Here is a 27,472-nt window from a genome sequence, read left to right as displayed (position 1 = left end):
AAACTAATCTAATGACATTTTCCCGGTTTTAGTTAAACCATGCTTTGCACCTTTCAAGAAGGTCTAGAGCTCCCAATGCATCCATGTTTTGATTGCTGTAGTCTAACCAGCTTTACTATTACTAGAAATTTTCAGATTCAACAGAGAATTTCCAGAGGATGCATACAATAGCTGTGTTGGAAGAGAGTAGGAGTGCTTTGTTCGTGCCAGTGGTTTTTGGTTCTGTGGGAAGGTTTCAATGCTCTAGCACCCAAGCATCCTACACCAGCCAAATACAGATTTTATCATTGGTTAATACTTCTCTTCAGCTGGATTAAGGTATTGCCAAATGCCAGTAAGATATTTCAATGCAGAAATTTGTAAGACATCTTGCCTACAGAGAGGGAGTGCTGTAGCTTCACAGAAAAGATGCTTCATTAACCCAAATGTAAGCTGTATTTTATTTCATAAAACTGAGGAGATAAATAACTTTCTGCATCAGTTTTTTTTCTTCTTTGTTACAAGAGAATTATATGAGAAACTATATTTCTCCATTTTAAATCCATTGTTTGAGAGAATTAACAGACACTTTTAAAGGTCACAGAAGAGACACAACCTTGTTTGTTTACTTACTCTTGCTTAATCAGGTATTTAACTTTCCTCTCTTAAATAATGTATTTCTAAAGATAATTTTTGTTCTTTAAACAAAAGCTAGTTGTTATTTAACTTCTCCTAAGTATGTAAGCTGCCTTGCATGGAGATCATTTTTAGCAATATAACCATGATAACATGGTGCTTAGTCAGGGTTAGGTCAGCACCGTGTATGTGATGGAGGTGCTGAGAGATGTGAGCTGGGTGGTTTCCTGACACCTGCATGACATTAGCTCTTGCCATAAAGAGTAAACCTTTACCAGTTGTGACTCATGAGTTATGGTTTTATCAGTATGGGTGGTGTGCCAACCCTATTATGTTTATGCAGCTCCGTGCTCTAAAGCCAGCCCAGACCCCGTGTGTTCAGGTGAGATTCACCATCACACTGTGAGGGCATGTCCTCAGCTCCCAAGTGTTTTTTGCAGTTCAGCAGCACTGTCTGAGCTGAAGGCCTTTCTGTGAAGGTGGTGTGATTGCCTGAGCTCAGAGCTGTGCTGGCTAAAGGCACAGAGAGGCTGCTCTGGGCATCCCAACCCAGCACGGATGGGCTCAGCCACCCGAGCCACGGTAACTCTGCATCTTTCATCACACTGTGTTGTGTTTCATGTAGATCATCCCTGAGAGAAATTATGAAATATTTAGCACATCCTGCCACTGACCATTGATAAAGAGGCAGCAACAAATACTGTGTTTTGAAAGAGCTCTGTATGTAGGGAAGGAAAGGGCAGTCATGTGGTGTGTTCACAGGATCATCATCAGATCTGCGTTTGATGCTTGTAAACCTCTCTTTGAATATGTTCTTCTGCCTCTCGGGTGTTTAATGTCCCTTCTATAAAGCATACCTCTTTGTTGACAGGAATGTTTTGAAGCAATTTGTTCCAAGGCTGATGTTACTAAGGCCTACATGTAAATGTTTTCTGCTGTGGCCTGTGTTTAAGTCTGTGGTCTTTTGCTTGTAGGGTGAAGAATGATCAAAAATCGGGAGGTATTTCTGCAGCTAAGTTATACTACATGACAAAGGGGATGGCTGAACATTCTGGTTTGGGTTGTAGCTGTAGGACAGTGCAGGGCTGGCAGAACCTCAGAGCTCTTGGAAGTGGGACCCACCGCATTGTCTGACATGCACTTTCAAATCTGTTGTGCAGTGTCGTTACCTTGTTCGCAGTCATCCTCATACATGTTGTCCTAGGGTAGCAGGGAATTTCATAGTCCTCTTTGATCTGTGCTGTATAAAAATGGGCACAACCTTCATGTTTCAGGTAAACCCATTGTAACAGAAGCATAAGAAAGTGCAAGAGGGACTTGAGGGAACACGGAGACAGGAATATCCCTTGTGTTTTATTATCTTTCCAGCAGCTTTGTTGACATATGTTCTGTGCCCTAACAAAAACCATGTCTAAGTTATATTCTATTGCTTCTTGCTTTAATCTCCATGGGAGTGATTTTTTTAGCTGAAGGTAAAAAACACCTCAGAGCTCCAGCAGCTTACATGAAGTAGAACCTGTGGGTGTTGTCAGTGTTCAGAATTTCACCAGGGCAATGTGTGGAAGAAAAATATTGTGAATTATTTTAACTAATGGATTTTGAGTCTCTTTATTTTGTCATGCTCAAAAAGGATTTTTAGAATTGAGCAGTTAATTCTGTCAAATAGGAAATGCCCTAAAGGATTGCTGCATCATGATATGGATCAGGCAACTCAAGAGGAAAAGCAGTAGGGTTTTTTAAGGGCATGTGATTTAAAGGAGAAGAAAGAAAAAAAGAATTTATTATGCCTTTCAAAACATATTTTCTTTCTCAAGTGAGATTTGGGCTAAAACATTTCTCCAAGTCGTATGTTTAACGTATCTGTTTTAAGGCGTATATGCATATTTGCTTTGAAAATTCAGGACTGAATGACAACTATGATTTTGCTTTGAATCAGTATTTTGTGGGAGCATTGAAGCACAGGCAAAATCAAGACTGTTTCTGCAATGATTTTTACTTGTGGGTAAGGAAGATGTTTTCAACTCTGACACTTATTCTGTGTTAATGGTTTCAGTAGCTCAATATTAAGTGTCATTGTAATGGTCTGAAATGCAAAACTAGCATTTCTAATTTTTGCACCATCTTAAACTGGACAGAAAATTGAGTCACACCCAACTGCAAAGCTGGTATGCAAAGCCTGTCTTTTTAGCAAAAAAAAAAAAAAAATTGCCACAAAATCCAAGAACGTTTGAACACAAAAACATAGAAGATTCCTTATGTTCTTCATAAAGAAGAACTTTTTCATAACTGAAAGCTATCATCAAAAATGAGTATGTCTTTGCATATCTTGGAAAAGTGAAATAAATGCAATCATTAACTTGTTTAATTTTTTTTACAAATGTAGTTAGTTTCTGAATCCTAAAGAGTGTTTAGCTGCATAGAATATTTGAGCACTAAAAAGACAATTTTACCTGGAAGAACATAAATACACGATGTCTCAAATTATAATAAAAAAGAGAAAAATAGTTCAATAGCTCATAAAATATTGGCATTGTAAATAAGTCATGGGAAAATTTTTCTCAGTCTTTGAAAGAGAACTAGCTTAATTTCAGTCTGAAAAACTTTTTTCAGACAAAGGAAATGGAAATTTCTAGTAGTATTCATATGGGGTTTGATTGCAATATTAATGAAGAAAGAGCTATCAGCTCTTGATAATAATACGAAGATTAAGTTAACAGCTCTATTTTATAAAAGCAGCCTAATATTAAATAATAGGTAATGTTGAGTAGTCTGTTTAGTATTCAGGTAAAATAACATCTTCCTTCCCTAAGTGCAAGAACAATTACCTGCTGATTGTAGGAACATCTGACTGTTTCTGCCCTCCTTTATAGCAATTATGGACAACATAGGGACAAAAATATTAAAGACTTAGGGGAAACAGGGCTCATCTTAGCTTGGAATGCCTTCTTTTCTTTTCTTATTTGCCTTTGTATTCTAGGACCTCAGCTTTTCCCACTGCTTTTGCTCAGTGTTTGTATCTCAGCACTGTAATGTGTCTATCCTGTTGCTGATGACTTTCAAGTGTCACTCACTGACTTACCATCTAAATTTTGTGATTTGCTGAGATTTGCTGATGACTGATGGCAACTGCACTGAGGGCCTTGTGTTCTCAACCCTTCTGATTATATTGGTCATGGGAGAACAACTTTACAGTGCATCTCCATTGCAACTGCTGTGGTGAATTCAGGTTGTGTAAAATGCTCCGCAGGGCTTTAGCCCACCTGTGTTAATTATTGGTTGATGCAAAGGCCTGGCAGCACAGAATCCTCCCAAGTTGGACAGAATCCAGCAGAGGATCACAAGGATCATTAACTTGTGATCCTCTACTTGGGATTGGTTGGAGCCTCTTTGCTCTGACAGGCTGGGAGCTGGGACAGTTCAGCCTGGAGAAGAGAAGGCTCAAGGGCAGTAATGTCATCAGTGTACAAAAGAACCTGAAGGGAGGGGGCAAAGAAGAGCTAGGCTCTCTTCATTCATGCCCAGTGAGAAGGTGAAAGATAATAACTACCAAATGAAACATATGAGATTCCCCCTAATATCAGGAAACCTTTATTCACTATCAGATTGACCAAACATTAACACAAGTTTCCCAAAAAGGCTGCGGAGTCTCTGTCCTAGAAGATACACAAAAACTGTCTGGACATTGTCCTGCACAAGTGTCTGTATCTGTCCTTGTTTGAGTAGGATGGGGGTGGACCAGATGACCTCCAGAGGTTTCTTTCAACCTCAACCATTTTGTGATGCTGTGGTTTGCCATCTTTTTACACCACTGTGGAAGCTACACTTGGTCCATCTCATACAGCAAGACAATAAAGGTGTTTCATCCTGAGACAATGCAGTGTTGTACAGAGACACCTGGGATGGCTCAGGAAGAGCACAATGCCCTCAACTGGGCTTACCAGTCCCCATCTCCTTGTATCCATAGTAGTTCAGCTGAACACTTGCTTCTGAATCTACTCCCTAGTGCTGTACATCCCAGGAAATTGCTTTGTTTAGTTGCAGTCCTGTGGCAGCTTGCTGTGCAGGTCCTAATAAACCTTCCCACACTGGAGATGCTCATGAGAGGATCTTTTGGTTTTCTTTAGGAGCCAGACCCAGCATGCTTAGAACTCATCAACATCATCAAGTCCAGACTGATTTCTTCTGTTGATTGGGATGGCTCTTTCTGAGTGCTTTAGTCCTTGGAGGGCTTTGGAAGTTACAATGGCATGGGACTGGGCTGTAGCAATGCTCATGAGCCACACTCATGCAGTACTGGCCAGTGGAGTACGGGCACCTGCTGGTTGTACAGGAGTCAGCATAGAACTGGCAGGGCCAACACAGGCACATCATTAAATGGGTATTTTGTAAACCTTCCCTCAGTCCCTGTTCTGTATTATTCATGTTTCTTTCCATTATTGAGTGTATCATGGCCTTCCATTCTCTGAAAAGAGCTGTATCAGAAAGGTGTTCTGTATTGAGGGAATAAGAATGTCCATATTTTGCAATTTGGCATTTCAGATTACTTATGTTTCTCCCTGAGCACAAAGCATGATTATTAACGGTGCTCTGAAACTGAAAGGTTCCAAAATTGCTCTTGTTTTTATGTGGGGTACCTCAGTTATACTCCTGGCAGGAGTTTTCACCTGAGGCTTTATGCTGTATGATGCCAGCAAATTGAATTGTGAATATAAAATTCCTTGAGCTAAAATGAAATTTTTGGTTTTATTGGTGTGAGGTTACGTATAAGTAAAGCTGGATGCTATAAAAGGATAAATTTCTTCCTCAGCTACTTTTTTTTAAAAGTACCTCGTGATTTGCCAACAACTTCCAATACAGAGCAAATTTGGTATGTTTGCGATTTTCCATTAGGATAAGGTAAACTTCTGATTTATCTAACTGAAGTAGAGTAAGAGGCATCTCAGTACTGGGACTAACACATTCATCAGGGCCAAACCATATAATTGTTCTATGCTCTATTCCAATAGTCTGTTAGAAAGGAGAATGGCATATGTGCTTTATTTTTTAAAGAGTGTGAGTTGGTTTTTCTCTTTTCATTATGGGCTTGGTCTGTGTTCTACATAGATTTGAAACCAGATCATTACTATGCATTTAAGAATATGTAACTTCCTATTACATTTGCTTGCAGGTGTATTATATCTTCAGTATGGAGATGAAACAAAGCAGTTGAGGATGCCGAATGAAATCACAAGCACAGACACAATTCGTGCCCTTTTTGTAAGTGCCTTTCCCCAGCAGCTGACAATGAAAATGCTGGAATCGCCCAGCGTTGCCATTTACATCAAGGATGAGAGCAGAAACATATACTATGAATTGTGTGATGTGAGGTAAGACATGGAATTGTAACTACTGCTTTCATGGGCTTGGGGTTTTTTTGTGGTTTTTGTTTTGTTGTGCACTTATGGAATAGAAAGAAATGGGGTTGATAATTATCTGACAGATAATGATTATGCCTGACACATAAAGGCATGTTCAGTGGTATCTCAGTAATCCAGCAGGTCTGGTCTGACAATACCTTTAGCTGTAGGTGGAATATCCATTGCACAAGCCACTGATAAATGGCGTGCCTTATTGAAATATTTGTATAATATACAAAGGTTCATATATTCAATATGTTTATTGAATTTTAACAGAGACACAATCATTTAAAATACACAGTACAGAATAAACTTTTACTAAAAAGATGGGTTGTTTCTTTGCTGTGAGTGCAAAGCTTGATCTCATGAGCCTGAAGTAACAAGCATGAATGTCACTGATGTCCTTATGATGGTGCCAGTTGAGCCATCTAACATAGCCAAAGCTCTGTGGCACTGGGGACCATTGCTACACCTTCCTGATATATATCAGGATTCAGTAACTAATGCAGTCACGTCAGTAATTCAGAGCTTGGTCAATAAATGGTTCACCTTTCTATCCTTTATTTTGTGGGAGTGCAGCTTCTTAATTAACCAGGTTTCTTCAGCAGGAATTCCAGGGTCTCAGGGTCCCTAGAAAGTCCCAAATGATGCATAAATAAAGTTCTCATGTACACCAGAGACTTATTGCACTTTATAAATAAACTGATAAAAATAGACAGAGGAGCATAAGAAGATAAAGGAGAAAGCAGAAGAGCTGTTTGCTCTCTGCTAGTATGCCACTAATAATGCAGGAAAATGTTGTGGTGCAAGAGGAGTGTACTGTCCACTGCTGCCTTGTTTCTTCTGGAGATCCTATGGCTAAGGTGTTCCTCCTTATCATGCTGTAGTTATAAGAGCAAGTTGAAGCTTTTCTAGCCCTTCCCCATCCAATTTCCCCATTCCCTTTTTGTAATCTTTGAACAGCCCCATACTCCATTTTCTCACCTCTGTGTTGCTTTCCTCAGGCTGTCTGTCCAGTGTCTTGTCATTTGCTAGTCTCTTGGATTTCAGTTTCTTTTAATCTTATTTGCTTTGCAGAGTGCCACACCCCTGTTTGTCCACTGTAATGCCTATGTGAAGATCCAGCTGATTTTTTTCATCAAATATCATCATCTAACCCATTGGCTCCTTCTCTCTCCCTTTATCCCTCCATCTTCCCTTGAGTTTCAGACTAACAGTTTATGACTTCATGCCCTTGAGAATGCAGTTGTTGCTTATCCTAATGCCACTCCACCTTTTTTTCCCTTGCTCCCATTGCAGGCGTCACTCTGCCAGCCTCAGGCCTGGCTTAACCCCAACATCTGCTTCCTCTGTTCCTATGCCTGTATTGTTGAGCATTTCTAGAGGAAATCTGACAACCAGCTGACTTCCTTCATAACAAAATTCCCTCCTTCAGTTCTGCCAGCCTTCTCACTTAGGAAACGTCAGCAATTCCAGGTTAATGGAGTCCATAACATGCATTTTCACCACCTTTGAATAACTTCCACAACCATTTCTCCATTTCTGTTCCTGACTCTTCACAATCTCTTGTCAGTGTCTCCCCTCAGAGAACAGATTAAATGAAGCATCCTTTTTCTCTCCTTTGTTTGTCTTGTCTTCCTTCAATCCTCTGCTTTCTTTACTTTAAACAGAGGGCTTTCAGTCAGGCTTTTAAGCTCTCCATCTCCCTCCAAGGCTGCTTCATGTTCTTCTGTGCCTTGCATTGGGGCATCATACTCCTTACCCTCTTTTCTTTTTCCTTTTTTTCTTTTTTTTTCTTTTTTTTCCTTTTTTCCTTTTCTTTTTTGTCCTTTTCCTTTTTGTCCTCTTCCTTTTTTCCTTTTCCTTTTTTTCCTTTTCCTTTTTTATACTTTTCCTTTTTTCTTTTCCATTTTTCCTTTTTCTTCTTTTTTTTCTCCTCTTTCTTTTCTTCTTTCTTCTCCCTTCTCCCTTTTCTTCTCCCTTTTCTTCTCCCTTTTCTTCTCCCTTTTCTCCTCCCTTTTCTCTTTTTCTTTTCCTCTTCCTTTTTATTTTTTTTATCACTAGAGACAAAGCCCTGTCTTTCTACTTAAGTCCAATCTTTTTCTTAAAGTGGTTCAGGGCTCTTCATCTAGTGTGGCCTTCAGATTTTTGTTCCAGAACATCCGTATTTTACAGCCTTTCATTTCCCATCACACAGAGAAAAAACACTCATGTAATTCTCCAACTTTTTAATAGCAACTGCTATGATTGGCTTTTCTTGGCAGTTGGCATAGGTAATAGGTAATCTTGCTTGCTCTTACCCATTCAAATGAAGCAACAAAGATCATTCTCCTAGTTTGACAAACAGACTTCTGCATGCATTTATTTTTCACTTGTCCTCTGACTGTATATTCTCCATCTCATTAAACCACTCGTCTTCATTATGAAGGCTCCTCCAAGCCCACTTCAATGCTACTTTTCATTTCTTGTTGAGTACCAAGTGCCATCTGCTTCCACTTGGTGAATAATGCCAGTTTGAAAATTAAAGATGTAGAATTCAAAGTCCCTTCCCTCTCTCTCAGGCAGCCCTCTAACGTGTTTGGAAGGTGTCATCTTCAGACATCTGCAAAACAACTGCGTTGGTCTCCTTCCCATTCTCTCTGTTGCACTGCCTCCTCAGAGCATGCCCGTGGTTCCAGGATTTGTTTACTGCTCCTCTGGCTGGAGGGACTATGATCTTCTGAGTTCTTTTTGTTCCCTTATCTTCCTGCAGCTATTCTATTGTCTTTTGTGACTCCTATTCACCTTGTAAGGTGGTGAAAAGTTGTCTTCCTTGGGTGTTTACACAGCACACACAGATCAGTGAGGCCTTTGAACATGCCAAGGGCATCTGGGAGCTACAGTAATGCAAATTATAGTAATAATAAATGTACAGTAGTACATACCTGTTATCAGTAATGTTTATCTTAGAATAGCAACATGAGGTGAAATACATTCATATCAGAGATCAAATGCCTAGTATTTTGGTGCTTTGCCTTGCAGCAATGTTTTACTTTAAAGTGTCATGTTTCTACAAGAAATATTTATGGAAAATGCCTTTTAAAAAACTCCAGTTGTTTGAGGTACTATCTCATAGCCATCAGATAGAAAAGACAGCAGATAAAATTTATTTAAATGACTAATATGCCATTTCTTGAACAGAAGATGAGAGAGCTTGCTTTGTATTGAGAAGAACATAGTCCCAAGTCTGAGACAGACACTGGTAACTGAGCCTCTCAGTGCAGGTCTCAAAGCTAAAGGGTCACATTTGCAAGATGGAAAGCAGTTTATGTTACCGTAAATAATTGAAGAACTTGAACTTGCCGCAAGGTAGCTATTTTCCTATGCAGTCTACAAGTAAACACTCATAAATACTAAACTTCTCATCAGCCCTCCAGTTGTTAAACACAAGGCACTGATCTGTCTCGCAAGCTGCAGGGCTTCTTTAATAACTGCTTGACATCTACAACAGCAACACAAGTTCTGACTAGCTACCCATTCAAAGCAATCACTGATTGTAATATGACATTGTAAGGAAGAAATTGGACCTGCCCAACAATCCTTCCCTTCATTTTTAAATTATAATCTACGTGATTAAGATCAGTTCACTAGACTTGTAGCTGCACCTGGAGGAAAGGAATTCAGTCACATGTGTAAGTAAATTCTCTAGAGATCACTACAGGGAAATGAAAGGAATCGCAGCTTCGGAAGGATGTGAGTGTAGATTGGAGGCTTTGGTACTGATTAAATGTGTACCAGAAATCAGCAAAGCTCAGGGCAATTGTCAAAGCCATAAAATTATTGGAAGGTATGTCTTGAAACAAAATAAAAAACTGTCATCTCTTTCCTAAATGTAGTAGTTTAAAAACTAACTAATCTAAGACAAAGTGTAGAGTCCAAATAAAACAAAAGTATTCTTGTAAGGCTTTTCATCTAAATTATTTCTGTGTAAGCTTTCATCAAAATTTTTGCTAATTTGTTTCTAAAGAAATACTTTTTCCATTTAAAAACTGTCTTTATTATAGATAGAGGAAGAATTTATCTACTACTGAATTCTTAGCTTTTGTGGATTTTTTCAGCTTTGTGAACCAGCTGATAATTAAAATTTCCTCATTACAGTTAGAAGACTGCTTTTCTTTTGATATTCTTGCTTCTTAGAATAGTAAAAATTTATGTGGGCTGAGTGCACAATAAAATATGTAAATATTAACTAAATCCTTTTTGAGTACTCTGCAAATGTTGAAGTTCTATTGTCTTCAAAGTGTTTTCACTCTATGGCAGGATCTTGAAAGAAACTTAACACTATCTAATTTTTATGGGTGTGGAGTTCTAGTGAAAGAATGATACTTCCCATGGGAAAGAGAATCAAAGTAGGCTTTTGTTTGTTTGTGTGTGTCTTAGTTTTGGCATTTACATTTTTCTTATAGATCGACTGCAGACCTATTATATTTGTCTGTTACCTGAAACTTTCAGGCAACACAGTAAATAAAACTTCTTTCATATGTTGTCATTGCTGATTCTTTAATTCCAGGAATATTCAAGACCGATCTTTCCTTAAAGTTTACAACAAAGACCCTGCACATGCATTTAATCACACTTCCAGAGCTGTAAATGGAGATATAAGGGTAAGTACTAATGATGCATTTTTACTCTTTTTTCCTCCAGCTTTTCTGCTAAATGTTCAAACTCTGAAATGTAGTATGTACATAGCAATTCAGAAAATCCGGGCTATACGTATGGCACATATACAGAAAAGGGAATAAATAATGTTTGTTGTAATGTGTTTTAACTGCTTTTCTTGTTCCAATTATTTGCCCTGGGCATTAACTGTTTTTTTGATTTTGTTTAAATGCACTAAAGCATGTGAAGCAAAACATAGCCTTTAATTATGTATTTTGTGACAAAAACAGTCCTCAGAGTTTTTACAGCTTCCTATTCTGTGTTTGCAAACCCTTTACAGTGAAGTATGGTGTAGTGTTAGTACACTCTAGCAAAGCTTCAGCAGGAATTGGTTTCCAGTGACTGAGCAACTGTACCTCACTTCAAGTCTACTGAAACTCTTTGTAAATGATGGTTTTGGATAGGAAATTCTGATAAAAACTCGTTGTGGTGTAAATAGTTTTGTCTTTTCTTAAATTTTCTACCTGCACTGAAAAAGGATGAGCATATTTGTATTTTCAGGTGAATGTTTTGTATTAGGAAGCCACAGAGAAGGCACTTGAAACATTTGATTTTTCTCTCTCACTGTGTTTCTTTTGCTGCACTGCTACCTCCCACCTTGGTGCCAAGAGGGCAGGAGATGCAGCTGTGGGACAGCTTCCACCATGTTACCTGCGCTGGTGTTGCAGTGGCGGGGCAGGGGGGTGGTGGTGAGATTACACAACCTCATCTCCTCCCCACCCATCCTAGGTCTGTCCACAGGAAACAGTACAACCAAATTAACCCCATGGGCCAGAAGAGAATGCCGCTACTGTCCTACCTGCTTTGTGGCTTTTACGTGAGCTCCAAAGCTGATTCAACTGTGCAGAAAATTTCCTGTGATTTCCTTAACTGTGTGTTTGCTACTTGTTTTCATTATCAATTCTGAGCATGTCTCTCTGCTTTATTACTAATCTTTTGTGTAAGTACTTCTTGTGTTTCAACAGTTTAAGGCCACAATATTTTGGAAAGATTGAAATAATTTATTTACAGGCACTGTTCTCAACCGCCTCTCATTTATGCACTTCAATTATAAAATGGTCCTTTGGATAGGTCAGAAATCTTAATTACTTGATTTTTCACACTGCTGCAAACACAACATGAGAAAAGAAATGGCTATGCTTCAAAGGGAAGATGTGGTAGTTTTTTGTGCATTCTGTAACATCCTGAAATTCTTCAGTTCTAGTTATATTCCTGTGGCAGTAACTGGATGTATCTGATGCATCTCATTCATATTCAATGGCATGACATGGTGTCACTGTGTATTATGACATTAATGCTTGTAACTGTGGCTTTATAAAGTTATGTTATACTGCTCTTGTTCCAAGTACAGTGGCTTTATTTGTGTATTTTAGGCCTATTTGAAGGTGCTATTGTAGTTAACTATATATATTAAAAAGTAAAAATTACTTCTTTTGCCCTCTTCCAGGCATTTGCTGCCGAGCTGAGTTGTTTTGAACACAGGTGCTGCCTCTGTGCAAAAACTGCAATTATTTGAATTGCTTATTTTAAAATCCTATGTTGTACAACAGATATGCACACTCAACATCTCCTGATTATATCTGAGTTAGCACCTTTTGGCCATAACTATAAAACAATGGTGACACAGTGATAACCTTTGCAGAGGTGGTGTTTTCATGGCAGAATATTGCTTTTTACTTTACAGAAAATGCAAAGATGTTGTTGTGAAATTCTGTGCATCCAGCAAGAGCTATTTTCTCATTTGGCTTTTGCTTTGCATTGGCAGATTTCTTGTCTTTCTGGTCTGAGAGGTGAAGTCAGAGCCAGGATTTTCATAGGGGATTTGTGGAGAAACGTGCAAAAAGTCTTCCCTTTGATCTATGTGAACTCCTGCACTTCAAAGTTATGAGCATGGAAACAAATGATTTCTTCAGCTCAGAAATACTGAAACCTGTTTTTCTAAGGATGTGTGTCTTTTGAGTGGTTGAGTTATTTCTTATGCAGCAACATTTAGGTACTAACTGAGGCTCTTCCCGAAGTAATGACACTCTCCAGTGCTCATCCTCTGGGCTCTAAAAAGCTGGAGCCCACACTGCAGCTGTTTCTCTGTTTGGCAGAAGTACAGTAGGATCTTCTGTCAAATCACTAATTTGGCAAAATTTATAGGGGCATAGTAGTCTTTCTACTCATTGGTTAAATCTGGTTGAAATTTGCCTGGGGATTTACAGGTTGTTAGTTCAGCAGAAAAAAAAAACAACAAACACCAATAGCCAGATGGATTATTTATCCCTCTTTCCTTAGCAAACCAGAGTAAAGGAGGGGGAAATGTGAGGGTTCTAAGTGAAAAACATGTACATTTTATGTACTGCTATTGAAGAGTATGCATAAGATTGTAGAAAAACTTTTGCTTCTTGTCTCTCCTTTTATGTTTGCATGTCTTTGCATTAGGCTAATTGATGGTCATCAATTTCATATGATATATGAGTGCTAAATTCACTACAGTGGGAAGGAGGGAGTGTGTGCTTGGCATCATGTTTAACTGTTTCAAAATGCCTACAGAAAAGCAGCTGATTGTCAGACCATTGAAAAACAGTATTTAGAATATAATTAATTAGTCATTGTAAGTATATTTTTCCATGGTGATACTCTGAGTCTGGTTGTATCTCCTGTTATCTGTGAGTTAAACCTTTGGTTTTTTTTGATGATTGGGAAAGTTTTGCCTTTACAGATTTTTCTGCTGTTTGTCTTCTTGTCCCTTTGGAATGTTTATCCCTGGATTTGATGACATTCAGGCTTCTATTCACGTGTTTTATAATAATTTCCATGTAACTGGCCCAAAATAATCTAAGAAAATAGTGTTAGCTGCCAGCTTGACCACCTGTTTTAACTACCAAACAGATGTTAGACCTGTATAAGAATTGGCAGTAACACTTAAAGTATTAAGTATTACCCATATGGACAAGAAGACTCAAAAGAAGAATGTGGGATCTGTAACTTTCAGATCTTCTATTGAACCATTCAGTTTTTGTGTCCATTAATTCTGATTTTCCTGCTCTTCTTTGTTTCATGCTTTTTTCTGAGTGGGTTGTGTTTGAGAAAAGGGAATTGCCGGAGGGTCCAAGCAAGCTCTAAAGGAAAGTTTCTTGAAATCCTTCTGAGTGCCTCTCTTGCTTTCTGGTCTTGGCCCTTTCCATCTCAAAGAGATGGTCTGTTTGACAGGTCTGCCATGTTGAATGCTGCTAAGCAAGAAGCAGCCACATAGTGCTGTCTCACTGAATATTTGTGCTTGTGCTCTTCCTTTTTTATTTTTCCTTTCCCAAAATGTACTCTGATAATCTGCAAAAGCTGGGATTTTTTTTTAATATATCTTCACATTGCTGCCTTTCATTCATTTATTCTTTCACCTGAGCTTGTATCATTTCCAGCACTTCGTAGCTGTCTGTGCAACAGTACTTTCTTCTGACAAAACACTTCCTTACATCTTACGAACAAATGTTTAGATGGTCTATTTTTCTGCCTGGCATTGTTCTGAATTCCAGTGTAAATGCATGTACCCAGCCATGCTGCTCTGTGCCCGTAGAATTGCCATTTGTGATTTGCATGGGTTGGCAGGGGAAGGGCCCAGGCTGGCACTCACTCAGCCATGGTGCATAGGCTGAATGCCAGGAGATGGCTGTAAGGAACTGACTGTGGGGTTTTATGTGGTGCTGAGTGAATGGACACAGCTCCTTCCATCCTGGGCTGTTGAGCTGAAGAGATTCCCCCACTTAATGTGCACAGTATATTTTCTGTCCTCATTCTCTACACCCTCCTTTCCTGGAGTGGCTAAAGGCTAAAGAAACTGAAGTTACAATCTCCCCCTCTGTTATAGAAACTAGTCAGTGTTTCTGGTGGCGCAGCTGGATACTAATAATGTTGGCTTATGCAGTGGTTTGTTTTGGGCTTCACCTACCAGCCAATTTCGAGAACTGTGAAGGAGTTTTACTTCATAAAAACTTGTGGCTATTTTGCTTAGCAGTCTTCTTCTTCCCATCCACCTGCCGTAAAGTCTGTGAGGTACACTTATTTTGAAGTGTCCTAAACCTACCATGGTTTTACTTAATTGTCTGACTTGTATAAGATCTCTGCTGGGTGAGGTCAGAATATCCAAAGAATACTTGTTGTGGCTGTTGTTGTATTGAGGTATGCTTTGAGGTGTTTTGGATTTTTTTTTTAGACTGTTTCTCCAAGAAAGAATAATTAGGGCAGGTTGAGTCAGAGCTGGGTTGCAGCAGTGCAGAGTACCTGGAAATTCAACATTTTGTGGGAGTTAGAGTGGCAAAAAGATGATAATGTTCCTGACAGCAATGGGGGTTTTGTCTGCCACAGTGAGAGGAGAGGAGTTAAATTGAGTTGTATAGGAAAATGAGACAGACATTTGTTAAGTTGTGTAAACTTGTGCTAAATAGCTTTTATTATTGAAATTGCACACCTCCAACTTTTCATTTTTCCCCTGAAAGTGATTGGTTAGTGGGCTGCCAACATTTTAACTCTCTAGAGCTAGATGCAATGTGTGAACTTAAAAATACCCTACAAGTACTAGAAACCTTCAAACAACTGCCCAAGAATTTAAGGCTTCCAAGGAGGCTAAAATTCAGTGCTGCTTTGCAGAAAAGATAGAGAAATAATAAAAGCAGAACAATTATTCTGTGTTCTTAAGGTACCTGTAAACTTACATCCAGCATCTTTAACTTCTCTTCATTGGATTGCTTATGATCTTAACATCAATAAGCATAAAAGTTGCAAATACTGCCACAGTTATATCTTTGCATTGCATACTACTGCTGAAAAAAAAAAAAAAAAGAGCTCTTTGCATTATATAGAGGTATTTAGAACAAAAGTATTTATTGGAAAATAATTCAAGCAATAAATTTGGTGTATGCATTTTAGTGCTAGGATGCCTATAGGGCAGCATTTATATAAGTTGCCTTGTGTTTACCTTACTGATCCTATTACTATAAAACTTTGTTTCCTTTTGGGAAAAAAGGAAAAAAAAAAAGAAAAAAAATGAAAAGGCAATTGCTAATACCTCTATTATCTGATAGAGACCTTCCAAATGATACAAATCTCATCCCTCCTGCTGTTTTGCTGTCTGCTTTTTCTAATGCTCTTTTTGTCATTGAGAGGTTATGACAACATAAGCCATATTGTATTTATAAACATCACGTGTTTCCTTGATATGACTTGTGGTGTCTGCCAAACAGAACACATGGAAGAAACATTTCTCATTAGCTCAGCATTGGTTTTGGTTATGCTGATTTCCGGGACAGGAAAAATGCCTTCCTTACTCAGATTTAACTTTCATACAGTGAAAAGAAAGCCTCTGAGTATCCCTGAAATCTCTTGAGCAGAGACGCTGCAGCTTTTTTAGGCCACATACTTTGTCTGACAACAAGAGAAAAAGCAGTTTATTTTAAAGAGCAAATGTAATGGCACGTATTGCTGAAACTAATTCTGAATTAAAATACCTGCCAAAGTCATCTAGAAACAGAACTCACCAAGAGATGTAAGGTAAGATGATGCTTATAAATTATGAAGGATATATAATTCCTTTTTTCTTTTTTTATTTTCCAAACTAAAATATATTTTCAGATTAACTGGGAATTTCAGTCAGAATAATGAAAACAGTTTCTTCTTCCTTCAGCTGTGTGAGAAAATAAATATTTAATTGCTCTTTAAACCACCAACCTCTACTCTTAGATATTATGTCTGTTTTCAAACTTACATATTGGACATGAACAGTTATCTTCCTACTTGCTGTTACAAATCTTGCTGACATCTGAACAAAATTTATAAAAGAAGTCTCTGATGTTCTGGATTTTCTTTTTACTGATATGGATGTTAGTACTTTTGCTTTGAGTGGGTTTTCAGTAGTTACCAATTATTTATGCAATTACAGACCTGAAGATACTGAGGAGTACCTGGATCAAATCAGTCTGTGATGAAAGACTATAAATGTACCTGCTCTCTTTCATTCATGTGTCCTTTGATACACAATACCTACTGCTGTGCAGTGCCTAAATTAGTGAGAAAAAGGATAGAATTATAAGGGAAAAAAATTATTTTTATTTTAGCTACACACAAAACACTATATTAATCTCAAATGTTTTCTAGCCCAAAACTGTTTTGTTTGAAGATAGAGATCCTGTGTAACAGTTGGATGAATACTGCACTGTGGCTTTTTTAATGTGATGGTTTTATGCTTTGGTGTATTTTATTTATTTCACAAACATTAGGAATAGTATTATATGTATGTCTAGGGAGTGTATGTGTGCGTTAGGAATATAACCTTGTAGATAATATTACTATACGAACATTTTAAAAGATACTTTTTAGGGTTTCTTTAATTTTCAAATAATGAGGATGGATTTTAAGTTTATATGAAACTGCCGTTGAAAGAAAGTGTCATATTCTTGATATAAAACCGCTCAAGGAACATGAGTTTGCCACACCCATGCAATAATCTCCCAGTTAGTCTGAGAGGAGTGTCATATGGTAGATATCACAAACCAGTTACCTGGAAACCTGTAGAGAGTGAATTTTTATGGGGAGGGTTCTTTATTTCCCACTAACAGGCCTGTATTCAAGCTGATCTGCCTTTCATGTTGAGGTTTGCTGAGAGCTTGCCCTGCAGCTGATGAAGTTACCCACAGACAACATATTATCTATTTTGGGTGAAGGACTTTCCAGCCCTTCATTAAAACTACAAATTTTATCTCTCGTACATCTGAGGTTCTCAGGCAAAGATTTTGCTGCCTTCAGTGAGAGCTTGCCCTGAATAAAAACATAAGGATTGGATTTGAGTCCATTTTTTACTGTCTTCTAGTTTCTGGTTTTATTCTTACTCCACCTCTTTTTACATAATGTTTCCTTCTGCCAATTCTTTAGAAGTTTTGCTCTTTTTTTTCCCCCTGCTTTCCTTGCTTTTAGTAGAACAGTTTGCACTAATTTGACTGCTTACTTGAAATTCCTAAATACTTGACAGAGTCAGATGTTGCCGGAGCTCCCTGAACACATTGACAGATGATAAAAATGCTCATGGCTGTGACCTCCCTTATGAGGAGGGGAGGTCCTTCTTTACCTCCTTTGTAAATCAGGTAGATTATCTGAATTGCAGGAGTTATGCAAGTCAAAGTCCAGTCAAGTTTTATGACTTCCAAGTAGCTTTCCAAATGAGCTGTTACTTGACCAGGGGTTAAAAATCACTTTTTGAAGGTGGGCATTTTGCTACCACAGTTCCCAGAATCAAAGGGCATTTTGCTACCACAATTCCCAGAATCAAAGTGAAGTTAGCAACAATATTTCTTCTTCAAAAAAGTCATTCTTCTTTTCATGCGGGACCTTAGATTTTCCAGTAAGTTTTTCACAAATCCAGAATGTGTTAGTTCATAATTGTGTCCCAGATTCTCTGCTTTCCACTGAGTTTTTACTTCAGTATATTATTAGTCATTAGCCTTATGAATACTAAAGAGAATTAATTATGTCCCTATCTTCCTTTTAACAAATAGGAATAAACCATTACCTGGTATTTAAGAGAACACAGTTATACATCTGAGGATCTTGATTCTTCTCCATGTTGGATTGTACTTTTTTCTAATAAGGGCTCTGGAAAACTAATCACTCTTCTGAAAATATGAGCAGTAAAAATATCTTTCCTTGGATACAGGTTAAGATCTGGGGTTAAAAAAAGCCTTCGCTGGCAAAAGCAAGACAGTTGCAAATGTCAGCACGCAATAGGACTCCATGAGAAATGATGTGATGCTGAAATTATTTTTTGTCTGAATATATGTCTTTCTTACATCATTGCAAATTTGAACTCCATGTGACTAAGTGAAAAGACTGAGTGGGTGTGTTGGGTAAAGGCCTAGTCTGTATCACTTAATATTTGCTATAGATAGCTTGACCTTTGGGTAAACTAGATTGTTTACTTCAGCCATGCTGACCAATTTGGATATATTTGGGATAGAAGGAAGTAAAAGGAAAAGAAAATGTAGGATTCAAACAGTGTAGGAAGAAGTTTGTGGTCTAAGACTCTTAGTTGATGCACTGATAGCATTCTGTCATTTCAAGACATAAAACTACAATGGTGTTTGACCTTATGGCTGTGAGCTGAGGTGTGGCTTAGATACTTGCATTGCAAAATCCAGTTGAATGTAAGATTTTTTGTTACCATTTCTCTTGCCAATAGTGCTGACTCCAAAACTCAGCACAGCAACTTATTTTTTCTGATTTTCTATATCCTTATATTGGAAGAAACAGATGTAAACATGCTGCCTGTGTCTTTTGACTATTAGCTCTGTTTTATAATATTTCTATATTATTTACATTTTAACCCATTTTGTAAATCTGTAATAGGAATTGTATTTTGACTCAGTTATTTGTAATGTAAGTGAGATCAAGGGTTACACTTTCTTTATGTTCATTTCACTTTATCAAGTTGTTCAGTTTCAGTTGTCTTCAATGCAATGAGAAAAGATACAAATATGGAACAAAAGTAAGAGCTGAATTAGTACAGGGAGTCAGAAAGCCATGCATTTATTTAGATTTATGAGTGCAGTTACTAAAAGTATTTTTGTTTTAAATAGCAGAAATCTGATATACAGCATATTTAAACCAAATAAAAATGCTGATCTCCACCAGAACTGTACATCTTTGAAACTATTCCTTTTTTGGAAAAAAAAAAGAGATGACCCCATCAGTTCTGTGGTGCCCTAAGGAAATGCTGAAATAGGGATTGGTCTGAAGGGTTTGGCTCCCTGCTTTAGTGGTGGTTGTCTATGTTATGTACACGGTGTCCCTCATCTCTTCAAAGCAAATGGGGAGGGAGGAGGAAATGCTTTCTGCATTTTCATGAATTACATGGCTCTGTTTGTTCTCAGAAATTTCTACCATAAAAAGCATCAGTGGAAAATCAGAAGAAAGGAGCAGTTGGTTTGAAAGCAAAGGCAACAACTGGTTTGAATGCAGCACTAGTTATGAGGGTTGTCATAATGTTAACTTTAGAAAAATAGATCAGTAACAGCTTTTGCACATTCAGTCCAAACAATCTGAATAGCTTATGGGATGGGTGGGCCATGCTATACTGATGAGATAAATGTGGATATTGGCAAACCAATGATGTAATTATGTAAATCCGACCTTTTTAGGATTGAAATGTGTTATGTTTTAGTGTGTTTATATTTTTGTCATTTGTGATAACACCCTGAAAAATCTTGGCTGAAATGCCAAGAGGTTTCTTAGTGCACTCAGCATTCTGTCTGCGTAGCACATGAAGGAAGCATAGGGAAATAAAGCGTGAGAAATTTATTAACTTTTCTCTGCTTAATTGGATAATCTAAACATTTTTTTTAACTCTCACATTTCATTTGTTCATAGGAAATTAAATACATAAATAGGCAGAAATGAGTGCCTGTTAAGTGATCTGGGAGTTTGTCTTGCCAATCAGGAGTAAAGCAGTACAGACTGGTAGAAGGGAGATAGCTCAAGTGATGAAATGCTGCTGGGGAAATAAACTTCCACACAGAGGAACTGTGATTTCAGACAGACCAATGCAAAATGTGCTGCATCTCATCCATCTTTTAGTTCACTTTGCCTAAAGTGTGGCTAGACTGGAAGCTCTCATGGGATGGCTCTGGGTCAGGCTCCAAGTGGTCTTGTACTCCATTCCCTTCCAAGCAGAGTTCAGCCAGTGTATTGTCAAGGTTTTCTCACTGACACTTAATCTGTGACAGCAGGTTCAGTACAGGTACAACCAGGCTAGTCCAAATACAGAGCCCATTCCTTGAGCTGTATTTAAGATGAGGCTTGTTGTAAGCTCACCATTTTATGGGAAGAAGAGTTATACTGTTTTCCTCTTATTTGTTTGCTTCATGTTTTACACCTGAAAAAGAGGTGACCTCGGTTTAGGAATGGGAAGGGCCATTGAACATTATGATGGCCAAAGGGCTCTTGATGTGCAGGTGTTCTTGGGGTCATAAGTCTGTGTGGTCAGGGGATTCATAACACGATGGAATTGCTAAAGGAAAAAGTTTTCTGAGAAGTAAGGGCTGCATTCACATGTGCATGCATGTCCCACCACTTGTCAGAGCTTGGTGATGGTTGAATCAAACCAGAACTTCTGTTGTCCCCCGCTAACAAGCAGACACGTGCAGAGGGCAGCAGCCAGCTCAGCACGCAGTCCCACTGCATGGGCTGTCTCAGAGATGCTGCATTAAGGCCTCACAAGCTGTTATTTCTTGCACTGTCTGAGGGAGATGAAGCTGTTTGGAACCTTAACTACATCTTCAGTCGTAATGGCTGAATTAAGTGCTGGGTTTCAAAAGCCATTTGTAGCTTTAAAGTGCATCTCAGATATCTTTGTTTTGAATATGAGAGTGATTGCAAAGGCCAGTTGATAGTCTTGCCTTCTTTGCCCATGTCCTCAAGCATTTGTGGGTCACTCCGGCTGGCATTTACCTGCACTGCTCTGCTCACTTCTTTTCTAAAAACTACCCTCATGTACTGACCACATCTGCCAAAAAAACCCATGAAATGTCAAAATATTAAACTAAATAAGTTTATGTTGGATGTTCTTCTTTCTTGTCCCTCTTCTCCTTTTTCTCTCCCTCTCCCGACCATTCCTACTATGCTAGGCTACTATTAGCATTGGAATAACAAGAACTAATGCCAAATCTAGCATTGAAGAAAAGTTGTATTAATTCATGTTTTTCCACCTATTCTGTTTTTCTCTTTCTTTTTGTTGACTTTTTCTTCATATGCTAGTCTCTTTAACTCCTCTTTTTCTCACTCTTCCCAGCTTAAGTCTCTTTTTGTTTCCTTTTTTATTCATTATCCCTTTCTTGTTTCCCTATTAATTTTTCATCACTCCATCTCCAATAGTACTCTCTTTCATCTTTCACAAACTCCTATTTACTATCCTTCAGACTGTCTCATTCCCTTTTTGTTTTGTCTTTTTTCCTTTCTTTTGTACTTCTACACTGAGAATTTCCTATTACCATTCCATATAATGCTTCTTTACCTCCTGTCTCTCTTTCCTGTTTCAGGGAATCACAGAGTCATTTAGGTTGGAAAAGATCTTTAAGGTCATCAGTTCAAGTCATGAGTTAAGTGTTAGTAAAATACCTGCAACATATTACTTGCTTATTTTTATTAATATTTCTGCATTACCTATGAACTAAGAAGTGAACATTTCATGCCACAAACTCAGTTCTCTGCATTCAAAAAGTTAGAAAGTTTAAGCATAAATAAGTGTACAAAAGGTAAGACAGAGGAAGATGAAAATGAAGATCCTTCCATATTACTCTGCTGAGAAATAAATAATGTTTATTGTCAGCTTCAGGAGTGAGATGCTTAGTTTTTAGTTCAATAAAACAGGAACCACAGGTGGAGTTGGATTTTCCAAGACAGATCACAGCAATGTGCATTGCATGGACCAGCAAGCAGCAGATGGAATGAAGCCGTCATTGTCCTTGGTAGTTATTGGATCTCAGCTTTCTTATAAAGAAGGGGGAAAAAAAAAGGAAAAAAGTAGGATGAGAAACAGAACTGAAAGTGAGCTAAATGAAAGTACATATGGGCTATATTCACTATAAAGAATTTTTTTAAAAATCTAATCCTTATAAGATCAGTGTAGAAATTGCTGCCCACTGCAGTCAGTGGTGAGAGGCTGGGAATGCAAAAGGGCAGCTTGTCCCACCCAGCTCCAGTGGAATGAGCTGACTCTGGAGGATGTCTGGCTGACTTTCTTTTAATGAAACATTAGGTGAGACAAATCCTCAATCCTGAGCAATTAATATTGCTTCTTGACTTTCTGAGAGGTGCTTAATGCATATATGTCTGTGATACATGCTGTGATACTTTCCTATTGCTAGGAAAATGTTCTTGCTTAAATCAGGATAGAAACAAGGGGAAAGCATGAGGTTTGAATTATAGGGCTGAGAGACAGACTGCAGACCTGACGTAATAGTTCAGTTTTGCAGAACCTTCTTCATGCAACTCCAGTGAGAGTTGGCTATATTTGTTCTAGTAAACTTTAAAAAAAAAATGAGAGGCATATAGAGATTCCAGCAGATGACTTCCCACTTTTGTTTGCCTTTAACTTTTTTAATCTCTAAAAAAATCAAGAATTTCAGATTATACTTATTATACTGGCCTGCCATCACCAAAGGATAGGCCAAAAATTTACTACTTTTATGCAAAACACATATGCATGTGTGTATACATAATGCTAATACACAGGTTATAAGACAACGCTGTTCTCTTGGGAGCTCAGATGCTCATCTGTGGGCTGGTTCAAAGGCTTTGTGCACAGTCAGGTCCACGCTGCAAGCTCCAGGTGCTTTAGTGAGAGTGCTGCTTTGCCAGCAGTGAAGCTGTCGAGCTGCCTCTCCCCTTTATAGTGGTGCATTCCAGACAGTAGTAATGTGCTTTTTGGCGTGAGAGGACTTTTTGTTTGTTTGTTTGCATGTATGTTGTAAGAACTAGGGAATTTGAAATAAGTATAAGAGAATTTTATGGTATTTGTGTTTACTCCAAGGCAGATCTGTTTCACTGCATGCCTTTGGAATCAGTAAACAGAGGGAGTACAAACAATATGTATGTTTAGGAGAAGATAGTGTGGTCTGTACATAATCTCAAATCCAGTATGTGTTAGGCAGCCAGAACTGTTCTGTTCCCTCCCTGTTTGTTTAGCTTGGACTCTCAAATTCAAAGAGCTTCTGTAGGATTTTCAGTCTTCAAGGAAACACTTCACACATCCTTGTAGGTATAAATATGGGCAGTGGGCTGGAGAGCTGGTGTGAAAAAGTCAAGACCAATTTGAAAGAGTTTTTCAGGGTCGTGGAGAGCAGAGTGGAGTGCAGGGGCAGCAGCACAGCCTGGGTGGGTACCGGTATGTGTCACTTGGGTGACTTTGTGAAGGACAGCAATTCAGGGGCTGTCTTCTGTTCCCTTGTTTTTGCCATGGGGAAGCAACTGAGACTAAGATCAGGATGAAGTAAGAACATTTTTTGCTTCTCTGCTGAGTGTTTGGAGGCAAAGCTAAGCATCACTCTCCTTTCATAGAAGAAATTGACTTTGTCATGGTGCCACCCTAAGCAGAGAGAAGAAAGATGCTGATGGCAGTTCCCCAGCTGCCTTAATGAATCTTGTGTACCAGAGCCAGCAGACTTAGGACATTCTGAAGACAACTCCACAGATTGGTCTTTGTCATCTCAGACTGTTGGTTTCTTGGATCAAAATTAGAAGCTGGATGGGCAATACGACTGGTGAGGTGGCATGAGACCTTCCTTGGCAAAAAAAACCCCAAATCTCAAAACCCTAATCCACACCCAAAATCCTGACCCCAAACTCCCAAATACAGAAGAAAATAAGCTTTCTTTGTAATTCAGCCCTAAAAGCTGTCATCAGCAAACTGTCTTTCCATTTGGATTCTGCTGGACTAAGCTAATTTGTTGAATTTAAGCAAAACCCCATTGACTCCATCACAAACTTTGCTCTGGAGTGCTGAGAACAAAACGAAGTCTTGAGTTAGTGACCACCAACCACTGGAAGTGCTTCCCTGTTTTCTGTCAAGGAAATTGTTGTTTACAGCACCATAAGGCATTAACTACTTAATTATTTCTATCCATGAAAGTAGTATTAAAGGAAAAAGGAGTTATCAGGAGCAGAAAGAACTTTGATCAACAGTCAAGCAATAAGTTATGTCTATGCCAAATGTGTATGCCCCACAGCACCCTTCAGAATATTCTCTGGCTTTATAATTGTGTGTTCTACTGATATTTAGCCTCTAGCAATTTTTCTGCTTCAAAATGAGCGAAAGAAGCAAAAAATAAATTGATGTGATGAACAAATTGATGGAAAAGTTCAACAGACTAACATTGTTAATGATTTAGAAGAAAGGAGGATGACTGGCATTACAGGTCTGTGGTGACTTGAGCCCATTGTTAATATAGACATTAACATTGGTTTTAAAGTCTGAAATTAACCTAAACTTCCAGGCTTGGTCTCAGTGAAACATAGGGTGTTGTGCCTCTTAGGGGCATGCCCTTGGTATACACAGGGACTTGAACTGAAAAGACGTTCTTGTTCTGTACAGTACTTTATAAAGAAATATATGGCAAGTAATTGTACATGGGATAATACATGGCAAGCTAGATAATGCTTGAGGGCTCTGATAAAGTAATTGAAATGGAAAGCGATGCTTGAATTGTTTGTATGCATTGTTAGAACTTACAAATTAAATTACAGCCTTGTTAATGATGTAACTGCAATACTTATGACGGTGTGCCTGATATATTCTAAAATTAAAAGCAGATTAATTCATCTTATGAAAATATTTTTGTATGCATCAGACATACATGAATATCACGTCATGTGTATGGAGAGCTAATTATATCTTTATCTGATGTTCTGGGATATACTTTGTCATGCTAGAGTCCAATTACTGAAAATGTGCAGCCTACCAGCTTGCAATTCATTGCAGGGGATCTTAGGAAAATACATCTTTTTTATCCTGCATGTTAGCATAATAATTTCTCACTTCAGGTTTGCTAGCCTGTAAGGAAGAACACAGATAGAAGAATATTCTCTGCAACTGCTGAAAAGCACGTGGCAATAAAGTGTTCTAGGATAATTTGCTTGGTTTTTTTACTCTTGATGTTTCTGAGTTTGGTTGGTCTGCCAACCTAAGCAGCTTTTTAACTAGGTCAAATATATACATCCATTCATTAAAAGGGGATGCTTGACTGGTTAGTTAAACCTGCCAAATATAAACCAGATGCCTGAATGGTAAATACTGCTTTACCCCTACACTGCAAGAAACAAGCCTTGACTGATTGAAATTGAAATAAAAATAAATAGGTTTAGCATTGTTTCTGTGCCATAATAATACTTTATTATAGTGCTAGTGCAAATATTTAATAAAAATAATGTTTTAAAATATTTTACATGGAAACTGAAAAGTAAGTATTTAAGGAAAAATCTTTTTTTTACATTTCTGAAAAAAAAAACTGTTTATATTGCACTACATATAAATTTTGTAAAGTTCTAGTCAAGCTCAATAATGGCACACAAATTTATGACATACATTACAAATCAGAATACACAGCAGCTGTCTAGAAAGCTGGAAGACTTCTCTGATGCTTGACTGGGGGTAGTAAGGGGTGAAACACCTGGATTTTTAGTTTTGGCTACCAGATCTGCTCTGATCTTTCTCCTGTTGCTTAAATGCTTAGTGTCAACTTGTTGTTTCATAGCAGAAATGAATGATTTCCACTCCTTCACTAGTGGCTGAGACTGAGAGCAGTGCTGTGAGACAGAAATGCTGCTCCTTTAATGTCCCACTAGGGCTGATTCTGTACAGCAATATTAGCTAATGATCACATCCTTTAATTGTATTTTTTATTCCTTTGAATGTCCTTTATGATGATACAGGCAATTTTTTACTTGCACAAAAGCAAAATTAGACAAAAATACAAAGCAAGAGCAAAAGAAACAACCCCACACCCCCCCCCCCCCCGCCCCAGAGCAGAAGATAACAGCAGGACTCGGAAGGGTTTGTGTCATGGGATTTTCCCTTATATTGAAGTGTCATCTCTTTTTGGCTGTAAATGCTGTCTTTTTAAGGAGACAATTTCCATATTCTATGGTTTTTTTATGTGAGGGGATAGAAGGGAGTGAAGCATCCTTTCTGTTCTAATTATTGAAAAAGTATTTACCTTTTCTATTGTTTCCTTTAAAAAACATAACAAAACAACAAAACAAATCAAACCAAACACCCAATCATAATGGCTTATGTGGTGTGCAGCAGAGATAACTATGGGATTGATTTATGGGGACCCCGAAGTTCAGGTTATCCAAGTGGCTCGGGTGCCTGGTTAATGAGTAGACAGCTCTTCCACGGGAGGAGCTTGTGCTTCCTTCTACAGTGGCACTACTAATCTGTGGAGGTGAAAAGTTTCTAAGGTTTATTTTGCTGAATTTTTTTTCTAGAATTCTGTCTACTGGGTTTGCTAAATAGTTGGAGGTCTTCACCTGTTGGGGAATGAATATGTATAGGTCTCATAGTGTTGCCTTTGAAATGCACTGTGTTACTGAAGCAGAGGTTACTCACTATTTTATTTATGGCTTTCCCCTCTGTGAGTCTCTTTTGTGGTTCACTCCAGTATGTTAGCCTCTTTCTATGCATCTTATAGGCACACATTAAAGAATGATTGAGCGACTGAATCACATAGTGTTGCACAGTTTGTGAAAGGGTGACATGCCAAGAAGGTTATTTAGTGACTAATTTTGAAGGGGAGGAGAAATTGCAGGCTTGTCACGTGGAAAAGTACTTCAGTCTATTGAAACAGCATTACTTAGATGACCGGATAAAGCAAGATGGCCTGGTGTGAGCAGAGGGGAAAAGGAACATTTTTCCTGTTTCAAAAGCTTCTTGCAGAAGACATGGATATACAAAATATTATACCATAGACCAAGGATTGATATTCAAGACTGAAAGCAAAAGGTGCTTTATTAGAAGAAGTGGAACCAAATGTTCATCTCACTGCTGTAGCCATTTGAGGGATTTCATTAAGAAACAGTAAGTGACTTTAATTACTTCAAAGCAAAGATCTCATCAAAAATTGTTTTACGGTCCATAGGTAACAATGTTGTCTAAGAGTGTAGTAAGAGGGCTAATATTTTAAATTGTGAAAATAAATAATCAGGGTAGCATCCGGATAGCTGAAGAAATTTATGCCCAGAAG

The 27,472-nt window shown here is 38.2% G+C and overlaps 1 protein-coding gene across 30 annotated transcripts in view; it reads left to right on the top strand.

Moving 5' to 3' along the window:
• KIAA1217 (KIAA1217 ortholog) overlaps nucleotides 1–27,472 on the top strand; it is a 355,093-nt gene that overhangs the window by 271,539 nt on the left and 56,082 nt on the right. For 28 of the 30 annotated variants that reach the window (XR_012054474.1, XM_072925432.1, XM_072925429.1 and 25 more), the window contains 2 exons: nucleotides 5,783–5,981; nucleotides 10,561–10,654. Coding sequence is in view for 27 of the 30 variants with exons in the window: in XM_072925432.1 (XP_072781533.1) it covers nucleotides 5,783–5,981; nucleotides 10,561–10,654 (293 nt within the window). In the remaining 3 variants the exon portion in view is untranslated. Of the gene's footprint in view, nucleotides 1–5,782; nucleotides 5,982–10,560; nucleotides 10,655–10,765; nucleotides 16,239–27,009; nucleotides 27,307–27,472 lie in introns of those variants that run through there. The other 2 variants (XM_030264505.4, XM_072925443.1) reach the window with 2 other exon arrangements.

The sequence above is a fragment of the Taeniopygia guttata genome, chromosome 2 (assembly GCF_048771995.1).
Source record: "Taeniopygia guttata chromosome 2, bTaeGut7.mat, whole genome shotgun sequence".
Classification (NCBI taxonomy): Eukaryota; Metazoa; Chordata; class Aves; order Passeriformes; family Estrildidae; genus Taeniopygia; species Taeniopygia guttata.
Note: the sequence above shows the minus strand (reverse complement) of the source record. Positions and strands in the feature narration are given on the sequence as shown.